This window comes from Amblyraja radiata, chromosome 9 (assembly GCF_010909765.2).
Source record: "Amblyraja radiata isolate CabotCenter1 chromosome 9, sAmbRad1.1.pri, whole genome shotgun sequence".
NCBI classification, from domain to species: domain Eukaryota; kingdom Metazoa; phylum Chordata; class Chondrichthyes; order Rajiformes; family Rajidae; genus Amblyraja; species Amblyraja radiata.
The window spans coordinates 38080901-38097462 of record NC_045964.1 but is presented as its reverse complement, the minus strand read 5'-3'; the positions used below and the strand labels follow the sequence as shown (position 1 = coordinate 38097462).

The 16562-nt window shown below is 37.6% G+C and overlaps 1 protein-coding gene across 9 annotated transcripts in view; it reads right to left on the bottom strand.

Moving 5' to 3' along the window:
• Positions 1-2454: 2454 nt before the first annotated feature.
• Positions 2455-16562, bottom strand: part of ralgapa1 (Ral GTPase activating protein catalytic subunit alpha 1) — a 155117-nt gene continuing 141009 nt past the window's right edge. For 5 of the 9 annotated variants that reach the window (XM_033027140.1, XM_033027144.1, XM_033027148.1 and 2 more), the window contains 3 exons: positions 15733-15857; positions 5249-5318; positions 2455-3926 (listed from right to left, as the gene is read on the bottom strand). In XM_033027140.1, the coding sequence (XP_032883031.1) occupies positions 3836-3926; positions 5249-5318; positions 15733-15857 (286 nt within the window). In that variant the 3' untranslated portion in view covers positions 2455-3835. Of the gene's footprint in view, positions 3927-5248; positions 5319-15061; positions 15092-15732; positions 15858-16562 lie in introns of all 9 variants that reach the window. The other 4 variants (XM_033027142.1, XM_033027147.1, XR_004413089.1 and 1 more) reach the window with 3 other exon arrangements.

Sequence of the window (16562 nt, the reverse complement as noted above, 5' to 3'; positions counted from 1 at the left end):
ACTATTGGGATACAATGAATAAGCAAGATATTCCCATATCTTACAAGAGATACTGAGGTGTGGTAGTTCACTACTGGAATGACAACCAGAGGTCTGGTCCATTATTTCAGGGAAGAGTTGAATTCCACAAGGAATACATGTGCAAGTAATTGAATACTAGAGGACAAAGGTGAAGAGTTTAAACATATGCAGGGCAAGTTTTGTTTTACACAGAGGGTGGTGAGTGCCTGGAATAAGCTCTCAGGGGAGGTGGTAGAGGCAGATACGTTAGAAACATTTAAGAGACATTCGAATAGGCATATGGATATGCATTTTATGTGGATGGATAAGATTTGGTCTTGGAATCATGTTCGGCAGAGACATTGTAGGTCAAAGGACCTGTGTCTGTGTTGTACTTTTTTATGTTCTAATAATTCTGTGATTTAAAAAAAATATCAATCTCAATAATGGAAAACATGGAACTAACAGATTGTGTTAAAATATACTTGGTTCACTCATGTCCTTTAGAGACATGTCATTCTTCCTCATGTTGGTCTATAAGTGACTCAAGTCTTTCAAATATGGGGTTATGGGCAGAACGCAGGAGAATGGGGTTAGGAGGGAGAGATAGATCAGCCATGATTGAATGGTGGACTTGATGGGCTGAATGGCCTAATTCTGCTCCTAGTACTTATGACCTTATATGGTTGATTCTTAACTGTCAGTTCAGTTCAATTCAGGGGCAATTTGGGGATTGACAATTAAGCTGACTCATTCAGCCATGTTCACATCTTATAAATAAACAAAAATACTCTCCTGTGGAATATACATGATTTATTGCCTATATTGAAGGTTTGATAAGGATAACCATACATACTATATTTAATTCTATAGTGGTGTAATTTATGTTATCAAGGATAATCGTGAACTGCAAGTTCTGAAAACCATTAAAAACATCTGCAATTAAATATTTTTCACATTTAGGTTTATGTATATTTATAAAGTATGTCCCATACATGATGTAAATGATTACACATTTGCAATTGTTTGTTTTGTGCTGAAGTGGAATCAAATTAGATTCAAAATGTAATATTTCAATACGAGTAGACTGTCAGTGATTCATACACATGAATAGTTTCTATTCCATTAATTTTCTTAAACTGCTTTATGTCACTTAAGCTATTTTAATAAACAATTGCTTAAAATAACGGAATTAGTGATGCTGTTAATATTGAAAAGTGAAAAATTGATATAATTAACTTTAATGCCTTACAACTGAGGACGTGGTTAATTAGTACATGGTTAAATTCAGGAGGTATATTACAGAACATAAAGACAGGGCAGTGTCATATCATTGGAAGGGAAAGGCGTTTAATTTCCAAAGATAATCTTTAAGACACTGAAAATTAGTGAATACTAATTTTATAGGTTTTCCTTAGATTCTAAGAATATTTACAACTATAAACAATTAATAAATATTGAAATGCATTTAAGTTTATACCTTTTATGTTGAATCACAGATTTTCAAATCATGGGAATTTTCATTGCCCAGGAAATGGATGAAAATAGACTTGACAAATGTGTTTTGGTATAATAAAATAAAAACTCCATGATGATCAGTCACAAGCTCTGAGGGATCATTATTCAGTTGCTATTTTTGCCACAGTAGCGCCGTGCAGATTAGAGTTCTTGCAATTTCAATGTTTTGGAAGAAATGCGTTAGGACTACGATAAATGACCAGGTTAATTCCACAGATTATCAATATAATTTTATTTAGGAAGTGAATTTTAAGATGAATAAAATATGCTTAACATGGTCAAGTCTGAATTGTGTACGAATTCTTAAGACTGGAAAATGCTTTTGAATAGAATTGTTTAAGATCTCAGTACTCTTGCCCAATATCAACTCTTTGGAGTATGAATTTGTATTGATATTTAAAATAAAAAGCAATACATCAGGGCGAAGTGCAAAACCAAATGATCTCATGGGATAATAAAACAAATACAAACCATATTTAAAACTAAACTACTTTAACAGATTTCATCATGAATTGCCAAATATGACAGCTATAGGTTTTGAATTATGACATAATTAAACAAAACAATATGGAATAGTAAATTATATGGGCCATAGTTTTTTTAAGCCATCAGCAATTAAGAGGAATCAATAGGAGGACATTATACTGTGGTTCATCATACACAAGCTGGTCACTGATGTCCTGTTTTCAACACATTGGCTACATTTTAAAAAGTACTAAACCTTCTGCATTAAATAATACGTTATCAATGTAATGCTTTTGAACTGCATTAATATTTCATTATTTTGAAATAAGATGGATGTATAAAAAGTAGTAAACATAGTGAATGATAATACTTTACATAGTTAAATGCTTTCTATTTCATAATATAGGAGAACATTTACAGCCACTCAAAAATAAATTAGAACTTTAAAAAAAATAAGATTTCTTCAAAAGGTGTGGTAAGAATATTTTTTATTGCAATATTCAACAGCACATCTTTCTTCAGCCATTACAAATCTTATAGACAACTACATGGATGACATTACATAATATATATATTTTACCTTATGACCTATTTACACATGCAGTTAGTACTGATATCATGCTACATACTGTTAGTAGTAACATTCCAATTTACCTACAAAATTTGAATAATGGTTCCTCTTCGGAATATACATCAAAACAGCTGGAATGTGCATTAAAGTGCACCTCAGCAATTTAGCGTTGACTCAATTCTAGTCCAATTGATTATACAGACACTCTTGACGATCCCTTTTCTCTTCAGTGAACATCACAGAAAAATGAAAATAGAGTGCAAGTCCCAGCACATCTAAATACTTACAGAATTTTCAATGTTTGAATAATAGCTTTCACTTTGGAACTCATCTGGTTTCACTTTCTATAGTTTCCTGGTTGGAAGCCATGCACAAAGTAAATAGTGTAACTCAGCTGCATTTTCAGTGTATTAAGTGTGTATGTATGTCTATATATATATATATACACACACACACACACGCGTGTATATATATATACACAAATGTGTCTGTGCGCATGCACGCACACACGTGTGTGTGTGTGCGTGCACATATGATATGTCAGTGCTTCAAATAAAAAGCAAGTCTATACATTTCAGCATAAGAGGTTAATTTTCCTTATAAGCTTATCTTTATAGTTGAAATGCTGAGCGGCCATTTACATTCATTGGGAAAATTCATATCTTATAATTTAAAATGAAAATATTCTGTACATGTTCTGTGCCACAAGAGTGATTTGGTGAATATATTCTTAAACATAACTTTACATTTACGTACAAACTGAAAACTTACTTTACATTCTTGAATTGTGCACAAGAAATCTGAAATGTTTCTACTGTAAAATCAAAACTATGTACAAATTAGATAATATACAAGTAAGCAAATATATCATAATTTCCAAATGACAATACCCAATAACTAATGGGCTATTCAGTTTAACTAGCCGAATACAACATGACAATAAATATACAGGTAAGTGATCAAGTGGGTGCAGGGGAGCTGTACAAAAAAAGCATAGATTGCTAAAATATATATTTTGGTAAGCTAAAAATAGAACTCCAGTGTTCTTAATTAAAAAAAATGTTTACAAAGAACAGGTTTCAAATGAATATGGAGTGGCAAATACACATCTAATAATTAGCAAGTGGCAAAACATTTGGTTTAAGCAGCAACATAACAGGAGAGAAAAAAAAACATTTACAAGGCTAATTTGAAGAGTGTAATTATTTGTGATGAAGTGGTCATTAGGATTTATTAGCTGAACCAGAAGAACGGCGCAATTTCATGGACATACGACTCTTGCTAGCACGAGGTGACATTGGAGAGGCTAAGTCGATCTCGTCCACCCCCTGTGCTGCAGGACTTTCGACCTGCTGATTCTCTGGGCATGAGCCTACAAAACAGTGGAAAAGAAAGTGATATTTGTATGCAAGATAGTCTTGTGGCTCATTCTTTGTAAATATATTAAATAAAACTTTTCATATAAGCTGTAAGAGACCAACAATGTTTTTTTCAGAAACTAAGTTTTTTTAATACTGTGAAAAGGACAGAATATATTTGGAAAATTACATTAAGTAGCCGATTTATACATTAAATTCTGTTGTTAAAAGGAACAATGGTGATGCATGCTTCAAAGAAAAGTAGTGAAAATGTATTATAGTAAGTGAGGAATCGGGTAGCTTTCACCCCATACCCAGAAAAGTACAAGCGTAAGAGTATCATTCCATGTTAAGCAGTGATTATGCAATTTAAAATGGACCAGTCCTGGTATAGTGAATATGACGTTTTTCTGCAGGGCTCTGTAGTCAGCAGAATTCATTAATGATTAAAAATGAGACAATTGGATCATCATGTCATAGAAACATGGAAAAATAGGTGCAGGAGTAGGCCATTCGGCCCTTCGAGCCAGCACCGCCAATCAATATGATCATGGCTGGTCATCTAAAATCAGTAACCTGTTCCTGCTTTTTCCCCATACTCCTTGATTCCTTTAGCCCTAAGAGCTAAGTCTCTCTTGAAATGTCATTGAAATTAAACCAAATAAAAATGTTTTCCCATTGTGGGTGGAAGATAAAGTAAAATCTATTTATAACAATGTTGAAAATAACATACCACAAATACCAACTTAAAATTAAGAACAATCATTCAATATGTTAAATTAGAACTACTAGTCTAGCACATTGACACTGAATTGAGACTTAATTCAAGTTAATAACATGACTGAGGCAAAATGGGAGCTTGATTAAATCTGCAGCTTAGCTGAATGTAAACTAAAAGGACAAATTAATTTGGACTGATGAGATGCATTTGAAAAATATAATAAATAATAACAATGACATATGTGCTTAGTTAATTAAACTTGGAGGGATATCCAATTTAGAATATAAAATTATTCTTGATGTAGAATACAATTGAAATACGTCTTCAACAAAAAGCAGTCACCTTAGCTGCACAACCTAATTTACACCCGTACTTATTAAAAATGAAATTTTGATTTCAAAATATTTTAGCAAGAAAAATATTTAACATTGTTCTAGTCCAAATTGAAGCATTATTTGGACTGGAAATGTAATTCTAAGAAACATTCAAAATTCTATAAATATAATGAACACATTCTTTTGCACAAAAGTATTAAAATACATCAATTATTAAATGTTAATTGAGAAATTAAAAATGACATGTTGAACAATTGAAAAAAAAATTTGCACAGCATACCATTCATAGCTAGCGTGAATGACCTTCCGTTTCAAGCCTTTGCCCTTTACCTTGATGAGCCCAATGTTTTCTAGTGGAGGTTTAGGAAGAAGAAGAAATATCACAGCATTTCTTTCTTTAAAATGAAGAAAATGAAGCAAAAAAAAGTGAAGGACAAGAATAGGAAAAAGGGAAAAAAGAGAACAGGTGAGAAGTGACACAAATACTAAAGTTGAAGGGTATTAATAATTAGAGCGAAGAACAGAGATAATGAGCGGAAATCCTGATGCCATACTTCAGTAGTTTGTACTTGAACACCTTTTAAACAGAAGTTAAGGCAAGCTGTTAAATACTGTGGGAAACGAGGATATTGAGGGAACCATACACATTTTGAATACTGAACATTATTGAATAAAGAAATCCTACGAGGTACTCAACAGAAAAGCACTTTTAGACCTTAAAATCAAAGAAGAGCTATATGTGAATGATTTAGACTTAAATAATAATTGTTGTGATTGCTGTAGGTGGAGGGGTGGGTTGCTGTCGTCAATTCAGTTATATTAAAATATCAAATACAAACAGGAGATCTCCGTGTTTGAAGTAAATAATACTGGAACAAGCATATATGTAAAACATTTAGCACTACATGTGTCACACGATAATTGGTTGTATATTTATGGGAGCAAAGACACAAGTATAAAAATACATTAACTTCCCACCGGTCCAGAATTGCCTCATTATAATGCACCCCTTCAATCTGACTGCAAAGTTAATGGATGGGTGGGATCTCCAAAGACTGTGATTCACTGTTTGACAGTTTTTATTAAATCAAAAATATAATATTATGTTTTACATTAAAATCCCTGCCCACTGCACTTTCCTTTCAAATACTGGATATGAAGATACTCGGAGAGGCAGATAAAGCGATAGAGGCACAGAGGGAGAGATCACAGAATGATAAAACGTCATAGCACAGGTGGCAGGCATTTAGCTAGCTGTTTTCAATGTCATTTGAGAGAAAAAGCTTTTTAGAATAGTTCCTAGCTTTCAATCACTAGCCCCAAAGATTATTGTGTCTCAATGCTCAAAGAGTACATTTTGAATACAATGTTTATTTCTGCCCATTCCTTTCAATGAGAAGTTCTGCAGCTCCATCAATTTCTAGGTATTTATCTACCTCAATATCCCTCTAATCCTTTTAACACCTACTATGGCCACACTTCCATTTAATGGGGTGGGAGATTGCAACCTTCACGAGGTCCACCCTGTATCAACGAATGCAATCAACCTGGCGTGCACAAACAGAAGATCAAACAGAACAAGTTGTCTTACAACTTTAGGCTATGCACGCCATACGCAAGAAGAAGACTTCCATTTAGTGATCTATCTGCTCTTGGAAGTAAATAGCACTTGTTTATCCTGTCTCGGTCTTTCATAATTTTATACACCGCAATTAACTTTCACACACATTTGTTTTCAAGGAACAACCTGACCGAATGAATCTCTCCTCATAAAAAAAATCTCCACTTGTGTAACCTTTATGTAATTACATTGAATCCTCTCCAGTGCTATCATTTCCTTTCTGTAAAACTGACTAGAATTGTACTAGAATGGCCCACAGTTTTATACCATGTATAGCTTTACAATCAGGGAAAAAGAAAATATACTTTAGAGGCAAACCACCAATAAATATAAATCTGACAATAAAAGCTACTTCAAGTGCAATTAAAAAAATTGAGACGTCAAAGTGACTATTGGCCCAGGAGAAATTAAGCTGGGGAACAAGAAAATGACAGAAAAAAAAGTGCTGGGGTAACCCGCAGGTCAGGCAGCATCTTTAGAGAACATCGATATCTTGTTTCATACCGATTTTTTTTGTGGCGGCGATGGTATTCATTTCCTTTATTGTATTTTTGTAGTATTAATGGGATAGTTATCCATGTTTTCCAGAGATGCTGCCTGACCTCTTGAGTTACTCCAGCACTGTGTCTTTTTTGTAAACCAGCATGGACTGGGGTATAGAGTGAAAGATACTATGAACATCATTAATACTAAAATAAAATATACAGGGGGGAAGCAAATACAAAAAAAATCAATATTAAGCAAAGCATTTGGGCTGAAGGCTGATAAGTCTCTTGGACAACGTTTGCATTACACTTTAGACCCTGTAGAGATAGCGTGTAAACAGCTCCTTTGGCCTACCGAGTCCGTGCCAACCAGCGATAACCCCATAAACTAGCACTATCCTACACACTAGGGACAATTTACAATTTTTACCAAACCCAATTAACCTACTAACCTGAACGTCTTTGGAGTGTAGAACAAAACCGGAACTCCTGGAGAAAACTGATGTGGTCACAGGGAGAATGTAAAAATCCTGTACAGATGGCACCCATAGTCAGGATCAAACCACGTCTCTGGCGCTGTTAGGTAGCAACTCTACCACTGTGTACCCTATTGCATCCTAGCATCATTACAAAAAAAGTTACAGAGAAAGTGGATGTTTTAACTTTAATCAAGGTGTATAAGATTATGAGAGGAATAGATAGGGTAAATGCACAGAGTCTTTTACCCAGAGTAAAGGGATCAAGAACCAGAGGAGGTTTAAGGTGAAGGGGGTGGATTTAATAGGAACCCGAGGGGCATTTTTTTCTTTACACATAGGGTGGTAGGTATATGGAACAAACTGTCGGAGGAGGAATTTGAGGCAGGTACTATCACAATGTTTAAGTGAATATGGTCCAAACACAGGCAGGTGGACTCCTGTACATGGGGCATGCTGGTCAGTGTGGGCAAGTTGGGCCAATGGGCCTGTTACCATTCTGCACTGTTCTAAATAAAAGTTGAAAACTAAAATAAATTTGTGTACTTGCTTTTTTCCACAAATTCCATGTGTGAATTTCAATCCATTTCTCAAATTTTGGGGTAGGTTTTTGTGAATTATGCAAGGGCAAACTTCTATTATTCATTGGCGTTAATGCAGGAGTCACCTATATTGGGGACCCAAGAACATTTCCTCCAAGATTCCTCTGTTCCAGACACTATTTAGTACTGTTATTTATTGTGTATTCCCCTGCCTATTTTGTTCTTCCCAAATGCTGCACCTTACATTTCTCAAAATGAATTACATTTGTCATTTTATCCCCCCACTGACAGGTCCAGTGACATCTTCCTTTAACACGATCCAAAATACTGCCAGTTTGATATCATCAGCTCCTTATTCAAGTTGATGTAATTAATATTAAGATATGAGATACAAAAAATACTGCATACTGACTTCCAGTCATGAAAACTCCTGACCAATACCTTTGCTTTCTGCTACTCTGCCAATTCTGGATTCAACTTGCCACTTTCCCTCAGATGTCAAAGGTTTTACTTTTTTGATCCATGAGAAAAGAGGAGAAAAGATGAAGTATCACAGCGAGCAAACAGATCATTAGGAGAAAACAGTTTTGAAGATATCCATGCTATGTTGACTTACAAGCTGCAAAGAAATGCTTTGTGGCAAGATCTCATTACACAATTATATTATTAATTTAAATACATTCCTTGTAGTAACATCAAATAATTTTGTTTACAAATCCTAGTCATCTTAAATTAATGGAAGTTTGAATTGCAACATTCCCATTTCCTTGACTGACTTGAGTATTGTAGTGCTACAAGGTAGAAGACAGAAAACAGATCAAACTGTACCATTTATTGAACTACAAATGTCAAGCAACAGTTAAGAAATTTAAAATTTATTTAACACAAGATGGCCCACAGTGTCTTCAACAAGAGAATGTTTAATGCACTGTGCATGCAGCAAGCTCCATAAACAGCATTATTACAAAGACCAGGATCCTACTTGAACCGGCCCAGTGCTAGTTGCTTATGCTCACCCCAGCACATGTCTTGTTACTGAACTTCCTTTGTGCGGGGTGAATGAGCTCGAGGCTTTACTGCTGCGTTAGTACTCTGAGGCATCGTAATACACAAGTGGCAACTCGGCCTCAACTGGCACATCTCAAAGCCCTGCCCAGGGACCACTATGATGACCTTCTGACAACTCATGGTCATCAAAGGCATTTGAACTGATCTTTTAAATGTATTTGATAATTGCATCAGAATAAAAGGATGTACCTTTAGTAAGGAGAAGAGGAGGAATTTGAGGAATTTTATTGTCATCTGCTAACTTACGGGGCATGTCACCCTCATTCTCATCCAAATCATTAATATAAATAACGAACAACATTTCGTACTAATCTCTGTGACAGTTATAGGCCTCCTGTCTGAAAAACAACTCTCCATCACCACTTTCTGTCTCCAACCTTCAAGCCAACTTCATATTTAACTAACTAGCTTGCCCTGCTCTCCCTTACTATTTCTTGCCTTTCCAAATGCAGTAAATCTTGTCTTTCAGAATCCCCTCCAATGCCTTGGGCAGTACAGTAGTGCAGCGGTATAGTTGGTGCCTTACAGCACCAGAAACCAGAGTTCGATGCTGACTACGGGTGCTTGTCTGCATTCAGTTTGTCTGTTCTCCCTGTGACTGCGTGGGGTTTTCTCAGAGTACTTCGGTTTCCTCCCACACTCCAAAGACATACAGGTTTGTAGCTTAATTGACTTCTGTAAATTGTCCCTCATGCATCGGATAGTGCTAGTGTACGGGGTGATCGCTGGTCAGCGCGGACTCGGTGACCGTTTCCATGCAATATCTTTAAACTCTAAAGTCTAAAGAAAAGTCACCACCGAATTTAGGTTCACCAGTCTAGTTTGCAGATTTTTCCTTGCAGCCTTTCTTAGATGTGGTGTTAGCTCCCTCCAGACTTTTAGCATCTCATCGACGATACAAATTTCTGTCAGGTGTCCTGCAAATCTTTCCCCTAATTTCCCCCAATGTCTTAGGATACACCCGGCCTGGGTGAGAGTTCTAGATGGAGCAAAGGTTGTGAGACAGCTACAGAGACACAAACATAGAAAGACACATTTCAGCTACAGTTGCAAGAGAAAGAGAGAGAAAGAGAGAGAGAGAAAGAGAGAGAGAGAAAGAGAGAGAGAGAAAGAGAGAGAGAAAGAGAGAGAGAGAGAAAGAGAGAGAGAGAAAGAGAGAGAGAGAAAGAGAGAGAGAGAAAGAGAGAGAGAAGCTCTCGCCCGCACCTCTCTCGTAGCTCTACTACCAGCCCCCTCCTCCTATACCTCTCTCACTCTCTCCTCTCTCGCTCTATCCCCTCTCTCTCCCTCTCTACCTCTCTCTCTTCCTCTCTCTCTCTCTCGCCCCTCCTCTCTCTCTCTATCCCTCCTCTCCCTCTCTCCTCTCCTCTCGCTCTCCCCTCTCCCTCCAAGCCCGCTCCTCCCTCTCTCTCTCGAGAGCTAGAGTATCTCCCGAAAAAAATCGGCCGCGAGATTTTCCATTGCCCCGCGGTCAAATTGCTGTGTCGAGGTGATCGAGGCTCCCGACGTTGAAGCCCCCGCCGGGCGATGGAAAATCCCGTGGCCGGTTTTAAGTCGCGCCGGGCGATGAAAGGCCCCGCGAACCGGCCGATTGAAGCCCCACGATTTGGGGCGGACGAAGCTGCTGTTGCTGGAGTTCGGAGTCGGTCACCAACCAGATCAGCTCCCGATGTTATCGTCCACAGGGCCCACGGCCGAAGCCTTGTGTGTGTGTGTGTGCGCGCGCGCACGCTGCCCCCATGGTTTGATAGCGATTTCCGCCCCTGCCTGTGCCGAAGGACACCGTGGCTGGCTGGCAGGCGGGCCGGCAGAAGGCGCTTAGGTGGTGGTCGGTTCCGCTGTCCGGTCCCGGGAGACGCTCGCAGCCACCCAGGTCGGCTGTGTGCCCCTGCAAATGGCTGCAGTTCCCAGGTCGGCTCGCTTGCCCCAGGTCCGGCTGCAGTTTCCAGGTTTGCTGCGTGCCCCAGGAATGGCTGCAATTCCCAGGATGCCTGCGTGTCATGGGACTGGCTGTAGCACCCAGGTCGGCTCGCTTGCCCCAGATCTGGCTGTGACACCCAGGTCGGCTGCATGCCCCGCAAATGGCTGCAATTCCCAGGTGGGATCGCTTGCCCCAGGTCTGGCTATTGCGCCCAGGTCTGCTCGCTTGCCCTAGGTCTGGTTGTTGCGCCCAGGTCGACTGCGTGCCCCAGGAACGGCTGTAGCACCGAGGTCGGCTCTCTTGCTCCAGGTTTGGCTGCAGTTCCCAGGTCGGCTGCGTGACCCGGGAATGACTGTAGCGCCCTGGTCGGCTGGCAGGACTGGCGGTAGCGCCCAGGTCACCAGTATGCCCCGGGACTGGTTGCAGTTCCCAGGTCGCGAAAACGAATTGAAAAAAAAAATGTCTGTAGGCCGGATGAGTTTGGGTTACCGGCCAGATCCGGGCCGTAGGTTGCCGACCCCTGTGTTAGGCCTTATTGTGTCCTCTCATGTTTTAAAAGCCTGAACCAACAAATTTCCTAGCAGGTTGGAATCACTGAAAAATCAATCACATTGATTGAACCAGAAATAAAAATAATAATGAATTAAGCTTCATTCTAATTTCTACCCTTTGACTAGTTGGAAAAAATGAGCTAATGTGATTTGGTAGAAATAAAGATAGTTGTTCCAATGGTGTTAGCACAGCTTAAAAGCTGTTGCCATCCACAGTCAAGACTCCCACGACAAATTGCTGTGTTTTTAGCTAATATGCAGGGCAAGCATTGCTGCCAGTGTCAATAAAACATAGACTGAACCACTAGCTTTAAGACAGAAAGCAGAACATTAAGTGTGGAAAAAAGTTGACATTAAGAACTTTGATTTCACCTTTTCTGGCCACTGCCACCCAATTTCTCTGTTGTTACCCCAGAGTTACCATTAAATTTGATTGCATTATATATTCAAACATATTATCTAGGGTGGAAGGAAGATGAGAAGGAAATTGTTTAAAGAACTAATGAATTTTCGGCTGTAGTATCAACCACATATTTCGTTTTAAACCAATATGATTGCTTATTTCCTATGCACAAAGTTAAAATAACCCTTTTACATTTTATGTCAAACACATGGTGTTTAAATTCACAAAGCAAACATTTGCAGAATATAGAAAGGGAAAATGTGATCCAAACAATATTTTTGCTCCAACACTCCAGTTCCTAGATACACAGATAGATTCAAGACATGATATTTGATATTTGCTTTTGATATTAGTTTTTCATCGGATTCATTCTGAGTAAGAACCGATGCACTTCTTTACATCCTTGCAACCAACACTAATATGACATGAAGATCAATTGACATACTGGGGAAAGGAGATAAATCATGTATGTGATACTTTGCACCTCAACAATAAACATTGCAATACGTTGCAAAAAAGTGAAGTAAGCTTCTGAGCACTTACAATACTTTGGTCATCTTGCTTAAATAGAATAAACAAAAGTGTCGTCAAGTCTATCATATTTAATTCTGTTTGGGATGATGCAAGTTGGAATCATAGCGAGTCCCCAATGAAACCAGAACCAGGGGCCACAGTTTAAGAATAAGGGGCAAACCATTTAGAACGGAGATGAGAAAACGCTTTTTCTCACAGAGAGTTGTGAGTGTGTGGAATTCTCTGCCTCAGAGGGCGGTGGAGGCCGGTTCTCTGGATGCTTTCAAGAGAGAGCTGGAGAGGGCTCTTAAAGATAGCGGAGTCAGGGGATATGGGGAAAAGGCAGGAACGGGGTAATGATTGGGAATGATCAGCCATGATCACATTGAATGGTGGTGCTGGATCGAAGGGCGGAATGGCCTACTCCTGCACCTATTGACTATCGAAACCATTTATATAATTTTTTCTTCCCTAAAATAACCAACAGTGTATCTCAACAGTTTAGTTACAGCATTGAATCTGTATATAATTGCAAATTTTTCTGAATATTACTGTAATTTTAAAGTGTAATCATTTTGAAAATCATTAAAAAAAGTCTAATCACTGCACTGAAATTTAACTGGATGGAAGTGCTGTTCTAACTTAAGACTCGAGGTACAACAAATTGGCTTACTTTCCATGGTCACTAATAATTTATTAGCAATTAGGCAATATAATATTTGTTGAACCAGTACTAACATTTTATTTTCCATCTAACCAATGTTAAAAAAGTATAATCTGCTTGTTTCAAATTGATGTCACAAAAACTGGTAGCAGAGTGGACAGTGAGCAAGTAGGAACTAGATTAATTGGGCTGAGGAATGGAAAATGGAATTTAACTCTGACACTTATGAAGTGTTGTCTTTTGGTATGTGAAAGTAGGGCCTTAGAAAGTATTGCAAAATAGAGAGATCTGGGAGTGCAGGAGCATGGTTCCCTGTAGTGGAGACTCAGATAGACAGCATGATGAAAACAGCATTTCTTTGGAAAGGGATTGAATACAAAAGTTGTGACATCATGATATAGCTGTACAAATCAGTGGTGAGACTATATATGAAGTACTGTCTGCAGTTCTCGTCACCAAGCTCTAGGAAGAATGTCATTAAGTTTGAAAAGCTGCAGAAAAGATTTACCAGGATGTTGCTAGGAGTTCAGACGAGCTATGGAAGAGGGTGGATAGGCTGAGACTTTTCTTTAGACGCAGGAGGTTGAGGGGTAACCTTATTGAATAATATAAAATCATGAGAGGAATGGATAAAGTGAATGCTCAGTCTTTTTCCAACGGCAGAGGACTATAAAAATAGGGGGCATAACCTTAAGGGTAGAGGGAAAAGTTTTAAGTGACCACAGCGGCAACATTTTCACTCGGTGGATAGTTCGTATCTGGTTACAATAACAAATTTCAAAAGGCATTGGGAGGATATATGGGTAGGAAGGGTGTCATGAGCCATGTGCAGGAAAATAGAACTAACCCAGAATTTGTCCACTTGGTGACGTGGACAAATTGGACTGAGGGCCTGTTTCCATGCCATACTGCTCTATGACTTCCAAATCGAGTATATAGTTATGTGTGATTATGTACAATTAGGGACCACGTGATTTCTGTCTTTGGCTTCCGAGTGGTTCCTCAGTCATGTTTAAATTTATTTCAAAACCTTTTACAAAATAGATGCTTTTACTCTAAATTCATATAAAAACCGACAGAGTGAGCTATTTTCTTAAATACATATTATGATCAAAGTAGAAAAAATATATCACTTTGTTCCTTTGCCTGATAACTTTTGAAAATGAATTTTATAATTCACAGAAATAAAAACTTCCATTTACTCTCACTTTTGTACATTTATTGTAAAGGTATGTTATTGGATTAATTATGATAACTTGCTTTGAGAAATTATAACTTGTGAGAGCGAACTTAACTTATGGTTGTTTGTTCACTCACTACTTTCTCTATATAATCAAATTCAGTAACTTGAAGAAACCTCCGTTAATTTATTAGCATTCATTACTTTAAGAAAATAAATTCAGAAAAAAAGCACGTTTCTTTAAAATCATACGTTAAAAGACAGCCGGACAATGATATATCCAATTTTAAAAAATTGCAGTTACAATCAGATTTTATAGCATCTAAACCTTAATGTCCATGTTGCATACCTACTGCTGACATGAGAGCCAAACAATACATACATTTGTTAATGCTATTGCTTCAGATTCATGCAAGAAGGAAATAAAAGGGCACAGAGATGTTATTTGTCCAAATTAGCCTGGATTATTAAAGATATTTCAATGTTGAAAGGTTAGTTTGACGTGCAGGCCTGGTTAGTAAACGATAGTTGATGGAAATACTTAATAAAAGCACTTCGGGAAATCCATTTTAGTGTGAACAAAGCATTGAGAGAATCAATTTAAACCGTTAAGTATTCAGTGTTCTGGTAAGAAATCACCTGAACACAAACTCTCTCACTGAATCTTACCTTGGACTTACAGAACTGACAATTAATGATCTGAAGGGGAAAATAAAACAATAAAAATAATCACTTTGATACAAAGTTGATTTGCACAGGATAGGAAAGCTCCGAGTTTGCCATTTCTACAAATAACAAAATAGGTTGAAAACACCTTTCAGTATCAATTCCACCAGAAAGTCAATGCTAAAAACAAAATTTATGAAGGACCACCAAATTCTTACTGTTGGGGAAAGTTTTAAAATAAAGTTTGTATTTTGTATTTCATATTTTGTGAAATACTAGCATCAACAATTTTAGTCTTGTTTTGAAGGGCACATACAAGTCTTACTCATCCAATTTAAAACAAAAATGCAACACCAGAAATCCCTTCTCATAAATGAAAAAACATATTTAAACATTCCTCAGAAGGACAATTTCTCTTGCCCACTAAAGTTCAGACATAGATTACTTGATAAACCCATAACAATAAACTCGTTGCTAATTCATCGGTCCTTTTTCAATCCAGACGCTTAATATCACAATTCAGTAGAAATAAGTAACATATTTGAGAGGAATGCTTAAAATAAAGTAACACTATTATGTTCAGTAATCAAATGCTACAAATCAAATATATAATATTCAACTGGTATGGAAATTTAATTATGAATTCAAACTTGAGAAAAAGTATTTGCAATTACCTGAGTCAGATGGTGAATGATGACAGGGAGCCGGACAAAAAACCTGTGCAGCAAAATCCTCAAAAGTGGTTGGTTCCTGGTGGTGTTGTACAATTGTTTCCAGGTATCGAGCCCTCTCCTCATAGCTGACATTCAAATTAAGTGTAAACAATCTAATTAAATTAACCAGCATAACAAGTTTGTGATGGCAAAGTAGTAAATATTGTTGTGTAAGAAAAAACTGAAGATGCTGATTTTAATCGAAGGTAGACACAAAATGCTGGAGTAACTCAGCGTGTGAGGCAGCTTCTCTGGAGAGAAGGAATGGCCGATGTTTCGGGTCGAGACCCTTCTTCAGACTCAATAGTTAATATTGTTATCATTCATGTCAACCAAAACATTTGTATTTTCCCATAAAAATTGTTTGCAAAGCATCTTGGCTTTGTACTTCGTGAGAGCTTGGTGTAAATATTTATAAAATTTAAGTGAATGCAAGAGAAAAATCAGACATCCATCCTCTATCCCTGAATTTTAAACAATTTAAAATGAAATGGCATTATTTATATGGGGGAAAGCTTTGGCAATATTCTCCTGATAACACATTTAATTTTCGACTGAAGAAAATGCGTGCTCATTCGTGGCGATTTTCAGTTCTCATACTAACTGTTACAGGTTTTCTAGTTCTTGTACCTATATTAACTATTTGGTCTGTAGTTAAGCATAAAAATTACTGAGCACCATAGAAAGTATTCTGATGGAATGCATTACAGCCTGATCTGGCAACTGTTGTGCTGTTGACTGCCTGTACAAGCAGAGTGGAGAGCCCAGTCCATCGTAGGCTCTTTGACAGT